Genomic DNA, 19,192 nt, shown 5'->3' with positions numbered 1-19,192 from the left:
GGAGGTTGCTGTGAGCGTGATGCCATGGCACTCTACCCAGGGGGATAGCTTGAGGCTCCGTCTCAAAAAAAAAAAAAAAAATCTTGTATTTTGTTAGGCTTACAAATCTGTAGTTTCATGTTTCATCATTAGACTTGTAAATCCCTAATCTGAAAACCCAAAATCTGAAATGATCCAGTATCTGAAACTTTTTGAGTGCCAACATAATGCCACAAGTGGAAAACAGAATAAGAAATCATGTCCATTTGTAAAACGACTGTTAAGGCACTGGTCACACACACTGGAGCTGGTGGGTTCGAACCTGACTCGGCCTGCCAAACAACAGTGACAACTAAAAACAAAAAAAAAATAGCTGGGCATTGTGGTGGGCGCCTATAGTCCCAGATATTTCGGAGGCTGAGGCAAGACAATCGCTTAAGCCCGAGAGTTTGAGGTTGCTGTGAGCTGAGGGCGACGTAGTGATACTATGTCTCAAAAATAAAATAAATAAATAAATAATAAAATGACTTTTAAGACAAAAACCATTGTTAAACAGATGACTTTGGAAGAAACAATTATAAAAGCTATCCAGCAGAATGTATTCTCATCCCTAAGGGGACCCACCTTCTGGTCCCTCACAGCTGCTTCTGATGTTTTTCTCACTTAAAAAATAAAATGCAGGCTAGGTGCCCATAGCACAGTGGTTACGGTGCCAGACACATACCCCAAGGTTGGTGGGTTCAAATGCAGCTGGGGCAGCTAAAACAACAATGACAACTGCAACAAAAAATAGCTGGGTGTTGTGGCAGGTGTCTGTCATCCCAGCTACTTTGGAGCTGAGGCAAGAGAATTGTTTAAGCCCAGGAGTTTGAGGTTGCTATGAGCTGTGATGCCACAGCACTTTATCAAGGGCGACAAAATAAGACTCTATCTCAAAAATAATAATAATAATAAAATGCAGTGTGCAGTAATCTTTTAATCAAAATACAACATTGTTGGCTGTACTGCTAGTGTGCTGCTTAGTTACCCTGAACACAGTTTTTACTGTATAATTACATGTCATTTTTACTGTTAAGTACTTATAATTATGTGAATAATTATAAGAAAATGATAGTTTACTGGTAGCATATAAATTCAGAGTCAAGAATGTTGGTGATGCCAAACAACCACAGGTTGTCCACATGAGTGGTTGAGATAGTGACACCTTTGCTTTTTGTTGATTCATTGTATGTATATATGGACTTTGTTTTATGCACAAAATAATTTAAAATGTTCTGTAAAATTTTATTCAGGCTATGTGTATAAGGTATATATTGAAACAAATGAATTTTGTTTAAATGTGAGTTTAACAAGTTTAGGGTCCCATCTTTAAGATGGCTCATATATAGTAGTGCCTCTGTAAGTTGACCACGCAAGGGACTGTAACAAACTGATCAGTGTGTACAGAGGTGGTCAACATAAGGAACTTAACTTCAGTACTTGGCGTGCATGTCCAGTCTACGAAAATTAGGTCAACTTGAGGTGGTCAATGTAGAGAGGTTGTCAAAAATGGAGGTTTTACTATCTAGGCAGATATTCTGAAATCTGAAAAAAAAAATCTGAAATTCAAAATGTTTCTGGGCTCAGTGCCTATAGCTCAAACGGCTAAAGCGCCAGCCACATATACCAGAGCTGGAGGGTTCAAATCCAGCCTGGGCCCGCCAAACAACAATGATGGCTGCAACCAAAAAAAAAAAAAACAAAAAAAACAAAAAAAAACAGGTATTATGGCAGGCATCTGTAGTCCCAGCTACTTGGGAGGCTGAGGCAAGAGAATCGCTTAAACCCAGGATTTGGAGGTTGCTGTGAGTTGTGATGTCATAGCACTCTATCCAGAGTGACAACTTGAGGCTCTATCAAAAAATAAAAAATATGTTTCTGATCCCAAGAATTTTGGATAAGGGATACTCAGTCTGCATTACCTCTTCAAAATGTTACTTTTATACTTATTATAGTTACTTAATACTCATTATAGTATTTCTTTTTTTAAAAAATATATTTTCTATTTTTTCTTTACTATCTCTTTTATAACTCAGCTTATTTGCCAAACACAGACCCATACAGACATAATCATAAAATGTATGGGCATATACAAAACATTTCTAAACACATACCCACATATACTTACACAAAATTTTAATAGATTTTACTTTAGAACACTAGCTATAAGATAGTAATAAAAAACTGTAAACAATGAGTTTATCTCAACATTAACAGGAAAATTTAGCAGGAAAAGGGAGAAAACTTGAGACTTTCTTTGGGGTGGGGGGGGGAGACTTAACATTTTTGATCTCTCAATTTTTCCTGATGTTTACAAGTTCAAGTAACACTTAAGGTTTCCTACAACAGCCACTATTTCCCACATTCAAGCATATATATTAGATTTCAATGAAACCATTCTCCTTAGACATAGGTTTGCAACTCTAAGTTGAGCATTTAGGCAAAATTTTTCCCAAGGAGACTTTTAGATGGAACTTTTCTGTGTTGCAACAAAACTCACAAATAACAAACACAGTACAAAGAGTTTTCAACACAAAATGAGAAAGCCTATCAGACAAATGGGAATCCAAAGAGGCACTACATGGCACCTCAGATTGTATTCCAAATGTCACTGCAAATGCCCTAAAGGGCTGGAAGGTAAAACCTTCCAAAAAGGTGGCCTAGAGTCCCTCCCCCCCAAGTTCCCTGGGAACCACAAACGAGCTCTGAATTCATACTAGGTTCTCTAGTTCCACTCAACCTGTACCCCCAAAGGGTGCCTCAAAACCACAGGAAGGTCTGAACCCCCTCCCCCAATTTACCCAACCAAAGGCCTGGTGTCTGGACCCTTTCCAAATCAGTTTCCTTCTTAACTCAGTTTAGGTTGTAGGAAGAGTGTCTACTTTGGAGAGACAGAGATGGGAGTTCCCTGGAGCTAAAACATGCCCCCAATAACTGCTGGGATTGTCCCATACTCGCTCACCTTGAAAGAGCCACTCCTTTCAGTGCAGACCCACAGCTCTGACCCAGGCTACTCCCTGCTTCTTTAGCAGGGTGCCATTCCACTGGGAATCCCACCCAGGGAACACAAATCTGAAAGTTCCACACTTATTCTAAGGCCCCATGTGAGAAAAATAAGAACAAGTCATTTGCCTTAGAACTTTATCTGTGGGACTTCTTGGTCCTAAAATGAAGGTTGATGGATTTGCCTTTGTTTATCTTGGGGTCCTGAGGATATTCCTAGTCTGGGTCCACTTTAAATTCTCATCTTGGAACTTCTTGGGAGGTATAAATGGTGTGTATTTATAAGGTGTGTAAATAAGATTGAGAACTATCCTAAAGTTGTGTTCATCAGAGGAGGTAATTTTATTGCTTTGTTTTTTGCTACTTCTGTCTGCTCAATGCTAAGTTCCAAGACAGGCATATTTTTCTTTAGTCCTGGGGTTGGGGTAGGAAGCAGAATGTTAATATTCTACTCTACCGTTTCACTGAAGATACAATCCTTTCGGATCTCAGCTCGATGGGAAGAAGGTTTTCTATTGGGCTTCCCAGTCAGGGTACCCATCTTGGGCGTTGTGTCGTTGTCTTCTGTGTGTTTCAGGAAGTCCCTAGAACTTAAAGTTCAACGACTTGGCAAATGCCATCAAGATTAAATCCAGATTTAATGATCTAACTGCCTCTCTGTGTTCCCACCTTACTTTTGGCTAGAGTATTCCATGTTCCTTTCTTGCCAGCTTATCTATGCATTTAAGAAGAATGAACGAGGCTGGGAGTGGTGACTCATACCTGTAATCTTAGCTTTCTGGGAGGCCGAGGCAGGAGGATCACTTGAGCTCAGGAAATCGAGACCAGCCTGCACAAGAGCAAGATTGGCTCTCTACTAAAAATAGAAATATTAGCTAGGCATTGTGGCAGGTGCCTATAGTCCCAACTATTCGGGAGGCTGAGGCAAGAGGATTGCTTAAACCTGTAGTTTGAGGTTGCTGTGAGACAGGCTGACACCCTGGCACTATAGCCCAACAGAGTACAACTCTGTGTAAAATAAAAATTTAATAAATATATATTTATAATATATGATTAATATAATATGTAATTAGATAATCGTTATTTTAAACCATTTGATTTTACATATTCATATAATTTATAAATATATTCATATACTATTTTTCACACACATGTAATTTTAGCCATTATTTCCAAAGTTGGCTCTATCAAGGTATCTAATTAATATGCATAGAAACAGTCCCCAATATAAGATTTCTATACTTAGACCAACTGTCAGTCATTGTGTGAAAGTGACAATAGCATTTTCTGACATGCACCGTTTCAAACTAATTTACCTTTCTCAGGAAGTCTTAGATGTATTCTATCAAAATAAGAGAATACACACACACACAAAAAAATACAGGATATGGGAATCAGGGATTCAGCACAGGTGACAGGCAAGAGGAATTTCCAGAAGGATGGTGAAATGGCTACAGTTCATCATATCCAGACAGCAGGCAGTCCCATTTGGATCAGATAAATGGGAGGGTGCCAGGAATGGAAATTTCTACGTGAAAAATGAACCTGATAGATTATTTAAAGTGGGTTGCCATATTAAGAAAAGTTTTACAGAATTTAAAGATGATGTTTAATTTATAGTTTTAAAATTATGAAATATACATACAGAAAAGTGTTTAATATATACATGTATGGTTCAAAGAAGAAAAATAAGATAAATTCCCATCTATCCATCCTAGCTTATGAAATAAGACATTATCAACACTTTATTTGCCTCTCCCCAGAGAGAACCTTTACTTCCCACACTGTCTTGAGTTAAATGATAATCAGTCCCTGGCTTTTATTTATAGTTTACCACCTATGCATGTATCTGTGAAAAAGATATCTTTAGCTTTGTCTGTCTTTGAACTTTATTATTAATGGAATCATACTGTTTTTGTTCTTTTGTGTTTATTTATTTATATTTTTTACATTCCTATAATTCTTACATTCATTTTCACTGCTGTGCCATATTCTGTTGTCTGAATGCATCACAATTTGTATTTTCCACTGGTATGCACATTTAGCTTGCTTATTATTATTTTTTGCTTTTATGGACACATGTCTTCGAACTTTCTTGTATATATGTCTTGATTCCTATGTACAGGACTTTATCTGTAAAGTAAAACTACCTGATTGAAGGACAGCAATTTAATTTTATTAGGTGATGCCTTACTGTTTTCCAGTTTTCCCCAATTCCTTGTTAACATCTGATAATGCCTGGCTTCCTATATATTTGTCGGTATGATGGGTGTGAAATTATACTGTGATTCTAAATTTTATGTCTCTGATTATTAATGAAGTTGGGATCCTTTTCACATGTTTATGGGCTTTTTGTGAAATGCCTGTTAATGTCTTGCCTGTCAAAAGGTTTTAGGAAGCAATTAGTGACAGTTTCATAGGAAACTAAGCAAACAAAATTAGAGACAATTATTAATTCTGGAAAAAGACAAAAAGTTGTACAAGAAAGAAAATGTAATTGATATGCCATGTGGCTCAATAGTAAACAACTAATACTTAGGAAGTACTTACTACATGCTTGCTTATAATCACTTTTGAAAGCTTACAGTTGAGGAAATTGAGGCAAATTAACTTGTGAAGGGATACAAAGTTTGTGATTGTTGGAAATGAAATTTAAACTAAGATAATCTGACTTTAAAGACCATGCTATTATCTATGAAACTCTACTTTCTATCTTTCAGTTTTTATTTTGATTTCAATTCCTATATCTTATGGGCGGCGCCTGTGGCTCAAAGAGTAGGGTGCTGGCCCCATATGTCAGAGGTGGCAGGTTCAAACCCAGCCCCAGCCAAAACCTGCAAAAAAAAAAAAAAGGAAACAATTCCTATATCTTCTTTTTTATTATTTCGGCTTTTGGTGTTATAAGAAATTGTTGCCTAACCCTAGATCAGAATTTTACTCCTGTGTTTTCTTCTCAGAGTTTTATGGTTTCAGCTCTTACATTAAAGCTTTCAGTATGTGTATGGTGTCAGGAAAAGGTCCAGACTCATACTTTTCCATTTAATATCCACCTATCCTGACACCCTGTCCCTTACTGAATTATATCAAGTGACTATAAATGTTTGAGTTTATTTCTGGACACTTTCTTTAAACTGTATTTGATTTTCTTGGAATGAACTCTTAATTCTTTCGATCTATATGTCCTTATACCTGTACCACAGTCTTGATTACTATAGTTTTGTAATATCTTATTTCCTTTTACTGTATAGTTTATCAGATTAAGTAAAGGGGACTATGTTTGTTAGACTTAAAGCTGCTTAATAATAGTAATAATAAATATTTCTTGAGACAGAAAGCTAAGTGCTTTATGCACATAAGCTCACTGCATACTGTCAACAGATATCATTGATGTGTCAGGCTCTGGGAATACATTGGTGAACAAATGAGAACATTCTTGCTTTAATGGATCTCACATTGGTGAATTAGCTGGGGTGACTTGGGTATAATAACAAACACAGTAATAATGATTTTAGAAAATTATTAGTTGTGTGATAAAAATAAAACAAACTAATTTTAGCGTAACCAGGGGATGAAAGAAAGGGCTACTTTGAGCCTCATAACAACTCCTATAAAACTGGTACTATAACCAATCTGGCATGGAGAAACTTGGGCTTCGCAGAAGTTAAGTGACTTGCCCAAGGTCATACAGCTAATAAAGGCAGAACTAGGTTATGAAAATAGCCTGTAGTTGAGAGTAAATGGAAAATGAATTTAGGTTTAGAAACTATTAAGAATGTGTTATCTGGGCTCGGAGCCCATAGCTTATTAAGTAGGGCGCCAACCATATACACTGAGGCTGGAGGGTTTGAGCCCAGCCTGGACCTGCTAAACAATGACAACTACAACAACAAAATAGCCAGGTGTTGTGGCGGGCTCCTGTAGTGCTAGCTACCTTGGAGGCTAAGGCAAGAGAATCTCTTAAGCCCAAGAGTTGGAGGTTGCTGTGAGCTGTGACGCCACGGCACTCTACTGAGGGCTACATAGTGAGACTCTGTCTCAAAAAAAAAAAGAAAAAAAAAGTTAACAAGAGAGGCAGCCTGTTACTAAAAAAAAATGGTATCTCTTTATTCAAATTTTCCTCTTTTAATTTTTATTTTTCTTCTGAAAATAGGTTGTTAAGATTAAATTATAGGCCTAGAGTTCCTAATTTGGCATTCTTAGATAGGTTTCTTGAAGCCAGTGGAATTATATGCAAAATATATGTGCATATATTTTTTCTGGATATAAAGTTCATAGCTTTCATTAAATTCTAAGCATGGTCTGTGATAATAGCAAAGGGTTCATAAACATATTTGATTCACATGAATTTGGCAGAAACCATATTTCCTTTGTGTCTTATAGCACCACTTTGTTCCTTCTCTACCAACTTCTTTTCTCTGGTAGCAGGAGATGGGAGGAGATTAAACATTTATTTTGTTAGATTTGAAATAAATTTTATTCTGACATAAAAATTTGTATACAGTTATCTACCAAAGTAGATTTTTATTAATTAGTTATAGGTCTTAATAATTCATCTCTCTCATAGTTCATAACTTTAGAATTGACTTTGATTCTGCTGTCAGTTATCCATGTCTTGAACATTCCTGAAATTTGTTGATTTTCCTTTGAAAGTTCTTTCTATGTTTTCATGCCTAGTCAGGTTACTGCAATGTATTTTTTTTCCAGCATAAAGCCCATCTTGTGTCCTTTACAAGACTGATCTTTCTAAAATACTTTAATGTTGGTTTGGCGCCTATAACTCAGCGGCTAGGGTGCTGGTCACATGCACCGGGGCTGGCAGGTTCAAACCTGGCCTAGGCCTGCTAAACAACAATGACAACAACAACAAAAAATAGCTAGGTGTTGTGGCAGGTGCCTGTAGTCCCAGCTACTTGGGAGGCTGAAGCAAGAGAATTGCTTAAGCCCAAGCATTTGAGGTTGCTGTGAGCTGTGATGCCACGGCATTCTACTGAAGACAACATAGTGAGACTCTGTCTCAAAAATAAATAAATAAAATAAAATACCTTATACATTGTATTGGCTTCTTCACTTTTTATAATACTACCCAAATCCTATGTGAGTTTTGGGCCCTTCCAAGAAAATCACACAGATTGCACAGAAAGAACATTTATGGCTAGGCACAGTGGCTCCCACCTGTACTCCTACCACTCTGGGATGCCAAAGTGGGTAGATTGCTTGAGCTCAGAACTATGAAACCAGCTTGAGCGAGAGGCAGACGTCTTCTTTACTAAAAATAGAAAAAATTAGCTAGGTATTGTGGTGCACATCTGTAGTTCCAGCTACTCTGGAGGCTGAGGCAAGAGGATCACTTAACTCAGGCGATTGAGGTTGCTGTGAGCTATGATGCCACAGTACTTTACCCAGGGCATGGAGTGAGACTTGTCTCAAAAAAGAAAACACAAAACAAAATATTGTATCTCACATTTATAACATTTATTATATCTCACATCATTCTTTCTTCACTATCTCCTTTTAATTGTATCAGCTTCTTTTACTTTTTCAAAACTGCTGTACTTACATACTCCACCTCATTCCAATTAGGTTTTTTTTTCTAAGGCTAGTCAAATGAAGCAGTGCAAGTGAAGAAGGAAGGAAAGAATCTAACTGGTTGTTATCTATTAGTTGTAAACACCACTGCCTCTGACCAGCCCAGTTAGCTATTTTTTAAATTTTCAGTGCATCCTCTAACAGGTACCAGGTTGGGTCCTTATTTATGCTCTTCCATCCACCTAAAATTTTTTCCTTATCCCTTCCCATTCCATCAGTCCAGATTCTGTCTGTCCTTCAGTACCTTGCTAAAGCATTGTTTTGTTCTTTGAAAGCCTCTTTATTCCTCTATTGTAAGTAATCTCTTTTTCCTTTTTCCAACATTCACTCTTAGGGTTCATCTTAGGGTTTTTAACTCTTTTTTTTTTTTGGAGACAGAGCCTCAAGCTGTCACCCGTGGTAGAGTACTGTGGCATCACAGCTCACAGCAACCTCCAACTCCTGGGCTCAAGTGAGTCTCCTGCCTCCACCTCCCAAGTAACTGGGATTACAGGCACCCGCCACAATGCCCGGCTATTTTTTGGTTGCAGCCATCATTGTTGTTTGGCAGGCTTGGGCTGGATTTGAACTCGCCAGCTCAGGTGTATGTGGCTGGCGCCTTAGCCGCTTGAGCCACAGGCGCCAAGCTGGGATTTTTAACTCTAGATACACAAGAGTATATGTTAGATATTTTAGTACTTGATACTATCTTCTTGAGGGTAGAGACATTGTCTCTAGTTTTGTAATTATCTTAGTAGCTCCCATCACCCCACTTCAATTCCAGACTTACACATATAATAGGTTCTTGGTAAATGTATGTTGAGTGAATAACCTCCCCCCCCAACGTTGTCAGTTTGGTGTACAGTGGCTATTCACAGTTATAATTCTAGCATGCCTCAAACTTCTGGACTTAAGCAGTTGTTCTGTCTCGGCCCCCTGCCTACAGCTGACCATATCTGGCAGTATATCCTTATTTTTAAAGTATAACTTAACCTTGCTATACTTTTGAAAGTTCTTTCATTAGTATAGAATTCTTTCATTATGACCACCTGGAGAAAAAAAGTCAGTAATCAATTGAGAAAATTACAACTAAAAAAGAACCTACCCAGATTGTAATAACTATATAATGCTGGTAGGCATAAAATAATAAGAATCTGGGTGCCGCCTGTGGCTCAGTGGGTAGGGCACCGACCCCATATACCAAGGGTGGCAGGTTCAAACCCAGCCCCAGCCAAACTGCAACAAAAAATAACCAGGTGTTGTGGTGGGCGCCTATAGTCCCAGCTACTTGGGAGACTGAAGCAAAAGAATCGCCTAAGCCTAGGAGTTGGAGGTTGCTGTGAGCTGTGACGCCACGGCACTCTATCTACCTAGTAGATAGCGGTAAAGTAAGACTCTGTCTCTAAAAATAATAATAAGAAGAAGAATCTAAAACTTCTTTTTGTTTTTTCTTTTTTGAGACAGTCTCAAGCTGTTGCCCTGGGTAGAGTGCTATGGCATCATAACTCACAGCAACCTCCAACTCCTGAGCTCAAGCAGTCCTCTTGCCTCAGTTTTTCTACTTTTTTTTAGTAGAGAAGGGGGTCTCGCTTTTGCTCAGGCTGGTCTCAAACTTGTTAGCTCAAGCTATCCACCCTCCTCAGCCTCCCCGAGTGCTAAGATTAGAAGTATGAGCCACCGCGCCTTGCCTCTAAAGCTATTTTTTAAAAGAATCAAAACTACATCCCTAAATCAGTATATTTGGTTGTGACTGAAATACAAAGATAATGTAAGTTTCTTGCTACCTATTTAATGTTGGTTGTAAAATTAACTGTAGTCTTGAAGTGTATAAACAATTAGATGTTCTAACGAGGGTAGCAGGAGCAACATTTAGAGATGTAGAATTATTAACTCCTTAAAAGAGAATTGCTCAGTTGGTTGGTACATGTTGGGTAGTTCCTGGAATATATATACATACATACATACATATATATATATATATAAAAAACATATATATTTCTGTTATATAGGAATATTCTCTTAGGAATAATTTGACCAAACCTATAGTGTAAGTGTGGAACTGGTAGGAACCATAAGGAATTTGAACTCTCCTCTCATTCTAAAACATGTGGCCAGGCACAGTGGCTCATGCCTGTAATCCTAGTACTCTGGGAGACTGAGGTGAGTGGATTGCTTGAGCTCACAGATTCAAGACCAGGCTGAACAAAAGCAAGACCCCATCTCTACTAAAAATAGGAAAACTGAGGCAAGAGGATCTCTTGAGCCCAAGAGTTGGAGGTTGCTGTGAATTGTGATGCCATGGCACTCTACCCAGGGTGATGGCTTGAGACTCTGTCTCTAAAACAAAACCACACATGTATTCTACATTCCTAGCACCTTCCGAACTTGAGGAACTTTAAAAATTCTCAGTGTCCAGGCCATATCCCAGATCACTTAAATCAGTTTCTAGGCGTGTGACCCAAGCATCAGTATTTTTTGAAGTTCCTTAGGTGATTTCATTGTTATAGAGATTGAGAACTACTTACCTAGTTCAATTCCTAAAACAGAGTGGACAATGAGTAAATGCTTCACTGTTGAGAGAATACACCCCTGGTTACCCAGTTGGCTCCAGTGTATTATATATAATTCTTCCTGGTATTCAAGTAGTCAGTATCCTTCCAGAGATACTGTAAACATATATAAGCAGTTATATTTATTGCCCACTTTTATCCAAGTCATAGCATATACATCACATTTATCTTTTTCTTTTAACAACGTATCTTGGAATTATGTATCTGTATATAAGGAATTTTGTCAATACATAATTTTCTTCATTTTTACAACTAAATTGTACTAATTAGTATTTCTCTGTATAATTTATTTTAATCAGCCCTCTGTTGATGGATATTTAGTTTCCAACTTGTCTCTATTACAAACAATGCTACAGTGAATAGATAAGACATTTCACTTCTGTGTGAGCTCTTCTTCTGACAAATTCCTAGGGGTTTGTGGTATTACTGTTGCCAGTTTGCCTTCCATGAAGGTTGTATGTTGATTGGTTAGAAATGACAAAGAAGCATGAAAGAGTATGAGATATTAAATGTGTGAAGAAGAAAAGTGACCAAGAATGATTGTAGTAGGAATGGTAAATGTGTATATATAGATTTTTTTTTGAGGTGGAGTCTTGCTGTGTTGCCCAGTCTGGTCTAGCACTCTTGGCCTAACCAATCCTCCTGCCTCAGCCTCTTAAGTATTGGTACATGCCACCACATCTACTAATTTTTTATTTTAGTTTTTTGGAGATGGGGTCTTGCTTTGTTGCTTATGCTGGTATTGAATTCCTGGCCTCCTGAAGCAAGTGATCTTGCTTCAGCTTCTTGAGTAGCTTGGGATTATGGACATAAGCCACTGTGCCCAGCAGAAATGCTATTAAGTGGGTTGGGAGGATAGGAATGAGCCCACAGCCAAGAATAAGGAAAGAGAACTATCAGGTTTTGTGATGTCTGTATATGTGGAATTTATTTGTGATTAAAATGTACTAATTAGGCTTGGTGCCTGTAGCTCAGTGGCTTGGGTGCCAGCCACGTACACTGGAGCTGGCAAGTTCGAATCCAAACAACAATGACAACTACGACTAAAAAGTAGCTGGGAGTTGTGGTGGGTGCCTGTAGTCACAGCTACTTGAGAGGCTGAGGCAAGAGAATCACTTAAGCCCAAGAGCTGGAGGTTTCTGTGAGTTATGACACCATAGTACTCTACCAAGGGCAACACAATGAGACTCTGTCTCCAAAAAAAAAATAAAAATAATAATACATATGCTAATTAATTTTTTTAAAGTCCTAAAAATTTCTACTCTTAAATCTAAATTTGAACTTACTAAACACATTTTTAATGTAGTATTTTGTGATGAGCTCTTTATGTCATTAAGAGAAAATATCGGCTCGGCGCCTATAGCTCAACTGGCTAAGGCGCCAGCCACGTACACCTAAGGTGGCGGGTTCGAATCCCCAGCCCAGACTCGCCAAACAACAATGACGGCTGCAACCAAAAAATAGCCGGGTGTTGTGGCGGTCGCCTGTGGTCCCAGCTACTTGGGAGGCAGAGGCAAGAGACTCGCTTGAGCCCAGGAGTTGGAGGTTGCTGTGAGCTGTAATGCCACGGCACTCTACCCAGGGCGACAGCGTAAGACTCTGTCTCAAAAAAAAAAAAAGATAGAAAATATCTCTGCTATTTTCATTTAGCATTTGTTGATCAAGATTTAATCTTTTCATATGTAACTATTTTTTACTTAAAATGTTTTTCTTTTTTTCTCCCCCAGACCTGGAAGAAAGCGGGACTTTTCCCCTGTTCCTTGGAGTCAGTACTTTGAGTCCATGGAAGATGTAGAAGTAGAGAATGAAACTGGCAAGGATATATCCTTTGCAAATGACGTCTTAAGTCTTATGTTAGGGAAGACTTACATAGTTTCTAAAATGTTCTTTCTTCTTGCTGCTTATTTCATGTCATTTTATTTTCCACCTGTTCTTTATGGAGTATTACCTATAAGTCCATGCCAGTGTCTTTCTTGGCTATAATTATCTAGTGCATGGAGAAGGGATTAAGAATTAAATTCATGAAATTGATATATAAAACTATATCTCTTTAGGCCCCTGGGAAGATTTCATAAATCAGGTGAGTTGAACTAATTTCATTTCTAGAAACCAGAGAGTATGTCCTCATTACGGCAAAGGGAATTGAAAAAAATGGTCAAACTGGCTTCATGCTTCAAAAACCCAGAGTTGAGATCTCTGAAATGTTTTGAGTTTCTCTTATATTTAGGAGTCCTCAGTTTTGTATGTAGGTTAGTGCTGCTTGAGTTTTTTACTCCTATTTTTTTAATCATATTTTTATGATTAAATAATCAAAAACTTAATTGACCAAAAACTTAGATGTATTATCTTTAACTATTCATACACTTTTCGAGTTTATAAGAGTGGTTCAGAGGGTCCAGTACTGCTCCTTTTGCATGGAGGAGGCCATTCTGCCCTTTCCTGGGCTGTGTTCACGGTAAGTTATTGATAGTAGAAGCTGATGTTAGTGCTGTTGAAGTCAATTAAAGGGTAGTAACAAATCTCTAAAACTAAAATATTTTATTTGGAAAGCAATAATTGCAATTTGAGACATGCATACAAATCTAGTGGTATATTGTATAATGAATGTATATTGAGGAACAGAGAGAAGAAGTTTTTATAGAAAGGAGAAATGGTCTTGCTCTTCAGGAAAGTTCATTGGTACTAGTAAGTTTGGGGGAGCTAGCAAGTTCTAATTCATGAGTGAGTGTGGTGGATAAAACTGGTTTTAGAGTTATAGTGAGTTATTTGAGTAGCTAATAGGTAAGGTTGGTTGTAGGTTATAGCAGGCAGTTTCAGCAGCCAGACTTGCAGAGAATTACATTCTTAGAGTGGTGTAATGTGGCCTGTCTGTTTTTCCCCAGACTCTCAACTCTGTTTTAGTTGGTTGTGACAAGAATGACCTAATTTATATAATCAGCTTACACAGATGACAGCTTGAGAATCTGTCTCAAAAAAAAAAAAAAGAAAAGAAAAGAAAAAGAAAAAGCTTTATTCCAAGGATAGCGCTTAGCAGGTCACAAGATTTTATAAAATTTTGAATGAGAATTACATGTGTAGGCTAGACATAGCTTTACTGTATTCTTTGAATTGTAGAGAAGCTCCCTGGGATTCTAGTGTAAAATAAGAGCTAATGTTACCTATTTGAACATTCATGGTCCTTAGAGAAGAAGGTTCTAGGTAGGGCTAAAACAGACTTTTCATGAAACAACATTTTGACACTAAGAGAGAAACAGTGAAGTAGGAGTTAGATGTGCTTTCTAGTCCTGATTCTACCAGTGCTAGTTACAAATCCTTAAGTAAGCCTTTGAGCATGGTACTTAAGCCTTTACTCTTTAAATATAGTCTCCTTACATTTCAAGGTTTCTTTATGTAAAATAATGGACATGAACTGTTTGTAAACTATAAAGCCTATACAAATACAGGGAGTGACAAAAAAGGTATACATGTTTTAAAAAAGGAAAAAACTACTAAAATTGTAATACTCAATATACACCAATAAATACAAGTCATATATAACTTTTAGAATTATAGGAGGTGCTCTAAGTGATAACCATCAGTGTCCAGACACTTCTGATTATGGCACATGCAAAGTAATAATACATAGATAACATCTCTTTAAATGTGTATACACAAGATTTAATTTGTCTTAAGTGAATCTTTGATGGATTTTATGACTTATACTGCTTTCAGGGTTACTTTATGATTCGAATGTCATGTTTGTGGTATGTCCTGAGCTGATATATAAACCTTATATGCTCCTTATCTATATTCTCTGTCTAGAATAGAGGAAAGACATCCAAAGATTATGAATAGAGTTCAGAGAGTTGTTACCTAAAGATGCATATTCTGTGTCAGGAAAGACTAGGAAGAGTTAAGTTTGAAAGAGAGATTTAGGTAGAGAAAGCCGTATTTTGAAGTTGAGACAAGGTGCAGAGTATGTGCCAAAGAGAGCAGAGAATCATCATGCTTTTATTTTGCTTAAAAGTAGAAAGGCCTTCTTTTGGTTCTCTGTGGTTCCTTGAATTCTAATAGCAGTTCATTTAACAAAGTTATTGTTGGTAATTGGGCAAAATTTGCTATCCCAGATGTATCTTACTACTTTTCTTTTTTCCTCCTAGGCAGCCATCATTAGTAGAGTTCAGTGTAGAATTGTGGCTTTGGATCTGCGAAGTCACGGTGAGTGAAGTTCTTAATTAGCCATTAACTCAATGACATAGTCACCAAGCCTCTTCGAATAATCTTAACTTTTACAGACTTCAGTGTAGCCATAAAATATACCTGGGACTATTCTATTTGGGCATTTAAGGGGAAGTGCTAACTTCTAATCTTTATCAATGTGTGTGTATGTATACACTACATATATAAAATGTTTTATATCTATTTATTTGTTTAGGGCGGTGCCTCTGGCTCAGTGGGTAGGGTGCCAGTTCCATATACCAAGGGTGGCAGGTTCAAGCCTGACTCCTGCCAAACTGCAACAACAACAAAAAAAGCTGGGCACTGTAATGGGTGCCTGTAATCCCAGCTAGTCGGGAGGCTGAGGCAGAAGAATCACCTAAGCCCAGGAGTTGGGAGGTTGCTGTGAGCTGTGTGACACCACAGCACTCTACTGAGGGCGACAAAATGAGACGCTGTTTTTACCAAAAAAAAAATATATATATATATGTGTGTGTGTGTGTGTGTGTATACGTACATTTATTTGTTTAGTTACATAATATGTATATTTAACCAAAGAAAATATCCTTTAAAGTAACCAGATTCTTATGAAGGTAATGTATAAGGAATGTGGATTAATCTTTATCTACAGTATTTTAATTCTCCTTTCGGCTGAGTATAAAGATTTATCTGTAATATAGAAAATCCTTGCTAAACCCATTCTATAAAATTACAAAAGCCCTATTTCCATTGTCCAAAGAATGAAATTTTTTTTTAGACAATCTCAATCTGTCGCCCTGGGTAGGGCCCTGTGGTGTCACAGCTCACAGCAACCACCAACTCTTAGACTTAAGCGATTCTCTTGCCTCAGCCCTCCCGAGTAGCTGGGACTACAGGCACCTGCCACAATGCCCAGCTATTTTTTTTTTTTAGTTGTAGTTATCATCATTGTTGTTTGGCTGGCCCGGGTTGGATTCAAACCTGCCAGCTCTGGTGTATGTGGCTGGTGCCCTAGCTGCTTGAGCTACAGGCACTGAGCCAAAAATTGAAATTTTTAAAAGAGAATACTTTTGCTTTTATAATTTATACTCTTCAGAATTTTATTTTTTAAATATTTTCTTTATAGGTGAAACAAAAGTCAAAAATTCTGAAGACCTATCTGCAGAAACAATGGCAAAGTAAGTAACCACATATTACTCAAACACTGCATGGCTCCCATCACTATTATGAATAGTTCTATAACTATCACTTCCTTGGAGAGATTGTTAGGTAGTAATTAACACAGAGAAAAGTCATTTCTTTCTCTTTTTTTTTTTTTTTAACATTTTATTAATTTATTTATTTCGTTGCAGTTTTTGGCTGGGGCCAGGTTTGAACCCGCCACCTCCGGTATATGGGGCCAGCGCCCTACTCCTTGAGCCACAGTTGCCACCCAAAAAGTTTGTTTCTGTTCTCTCTCCTATACTTCTGCTTTCTTTTTACTACTTAATCTTGAAAGAAACCTCCATTCTTCTTGGTTTATCCACAATGATGTTCATCACTTGAGGCACTTGAAAATTCTATAAAGAACAGTTTAGTTTGTGTAGGCTTTTCTGTTGATAACTCTGCAATTTAGATATTATGCCCTTTTTAAGGATGAGGAAACTGGCTTATATAGGTTGAATTACTATATGAGGTAACATAGTCAGTATACCAAATTTCTGATAATAGAGCTATAATGCTTGGCAATGAGAGGAAGAAAGAGAAAAAACAGTGGTATACAGTATGAATACCATTCTATTCAATGAACAGATGCCTGAGAAACTATGACAAGAGGGTCAAGCATCTATTCACCCAATTATTCTTGCTGTCTTTATGAGAGCAGAACATCCTGAAATAGTCAAGCATGTTAGTGAAATGTATAGGAAGGTTTATGAATAATTTTTAGGGATTTAAAGAATTTCTTAACTTTTTTTTTTTTTTTAAGACAGAGTCTCAAGTTGTCACCTTTGGTAGAGTACCATGGCGTCACAGCCCACAGCAACCTCAAACTCTTTGGGCTTAAGCAATTTTCTTGCCTCAGCCTCTCAAGCAGCTGGGACTACAGGCGCCCGCCACAACCTCTGGCTATTTTTGTTGTTCTTGTTGTTGTAGTTGTCATTGTTGTTTAGCAGGCCTGGGCTAGGTTCAAACCTGCCAGCCCCAGTGTATGTGGCTGGCGCCCTGGCCACTGAGCTACAGGTATCAAGCTGAATTTCTTAACTTTTGACAAAAAAGTGAATTTTATAATCTAAATGACAAAGGATATTAAGGAATTAATTAAGGACTTTAAAAATAGATTGTCTGATAGTTATGTGTCAGTCAAGTCCAGTCAGGACAGAGAAATCACATGGTGATTTGAATAGGAAAAATTTAACATAAAGAATTATTTACTATAACTTTGGATTCCCCACTTTTTGCTTAGGTGTCCCATCCTTCTTGTCTTTTTTTTTTGCTCCTGGTGTCTCACACTGTCTCACATTGCCATTACAATGTTGTTTCTGGGCAGGAAGATCCAGATGGAAGTGGCTAGAGACTCCTTTCCTTGAACTTACCAGAAACAGTTAATGAGGAGATGTTTCTAAACTACCATCTTGAAGCACTCAATCTTCAGGGAAAAATTTAAAGAAACTCTCTATCCATCCTACCTGGCATCTTCCCCTAGCACCCCACCCTATTGGAAGTCAATAGAAATGTTCTGCATACTGATATTTAATACAAACATATTCTAAACTTTAGTCTTTTATTTCTAAAAATAATTTGCTCCCAAATCACATCCAGTATGATTTTACATTGATTGAGCCTAAAATTTTTTTCTGGTCTATCATTTGATATGGAGAATTAACTTCAGACTACTATCTGTTTTTATTTTTTAGTAGCTCTATATAACCTTACTCTATTACTTATCGTAAAGATCACTTATCTACTCTTTGTTCCTGATATTTTCCAGTAGTCTCTGAGCATAAGCATCATGGTTTTGACTTCATGGAAAAACCCTAAATCAAGTGTCCTATGCCAAGGAAAGATGGCTTTAAATATGCTTTAATGTGGTAGCAGCAATCTGCATCTCTTTTTACCTTGGTAGAAGTACAATAATGTTTCAGTAAACCAAATGGAATTAATTGATGTGGCTAATTCTTAGAGTTTGAAAATGTGCCCTTAGTTTCATCACCTATAAAATAGTAATACAGAACCTTCCAAATAGGGTGGATGAAGGATTATATTAGATATAATAGGAAAGTTTATTCCATATGTAATAGGCACTGAAAAATATTAGTTCTCTTTTCTTTCCTTCATATGAGCTTGTCTTCTGGTGAGAATTTTGTATTAATGTAGAAGCATTACTGATGTCAAGAAGCTCGGACTTTTTATCTTAAATATGTTATCATTTTATTCATCTATTTTTTTGGAGATGAGTCTGACTCTGTTGCCCTTGGGGTAGTGCTGTGGTGTCATAGCTTACAGTAATCTCAAACTCTTGGGCTCAAGTGATTCTCTTCCTCAGCTGCCACAATGCCTGGCTAGGTTTTTTTTGTTTTTTAAATTGTTGTTTGTTTTGTTTTTTCTATTTTTAGTAGAGACGGAGTCTTGCTCTTGCTCAGGCTGGTCTCGAACTCCTGTGCTGAAGCTATCCACCTGCCTTGGCCTCCCAGAGTGCTAGGATTATAGGCATGAACCACTGCACTGTGCCGTTATCACTTTAGATGACTGCCTAAACTGTCTTACTTTTGTCTTACCCTTAAGTTTAATTCACTTGGGCTCAGCGCCTATAGCTCAACCGGCTAAGGCGCCAGCCACGTACACCTAAGGTGGCCGGTTTGAATCCCCAGCCCGGACCCGCC

At 37.6% G+C, this 19,192-nt stretch overlaps 1 protein-coding gene across 1 annotated transcript in view; it reads left to right on the top strand.

Moving 5' to 3' along the window:
- The window catches only part of PPME1 (protein phosphatase methylesterase 1), a 57,458-nt gene that overhangs the window by 15,406 nt on the left and 22,860 nt on the right, over positions 1-19,192 (top strand). Inside the window, exons 2-5 of the mRNA XM_003780907.3 lie at positions 12,884-12,977; positions 13,519-13,611; positions 15,296-15,353; positions 16,459-16,510. Of these exons, the coding sequence (XP_003780955.1) occupies positions 12,884-12,977; positions 13,519-13,611; positions 15,296-15,353; positions 16,459-16,510 (297 nt within the window). The remainder of the gene's footprint in view (positions 1-12,883; positions 12,978-13,518; positions 13,612-15,295; positions 15,354-16,458; positions 16,511-19,192) is intronic.

This window comes from Otolemur garnettii, unplaced genomic scaffold (assembly GCF_000181295.1).
Source record: "Otolemur garnettii isolate 467f Iridium unplaced genomic scaffold, OtoGar3 scaffold00001, whole genome shotgun sequence".
In the NCBI taxonomy this organism is placed as follows: Eukaryota; Metazoa; Chordata; class Mammalia; order Primates; family Galagidae; genus Otolemur; species Otolemur garnettii.
The sequence above is the reverse complement of the archived record's forward strand: the minus strand, read 5'-3'. Positions and strand labels throughout refer to the sequence as shown.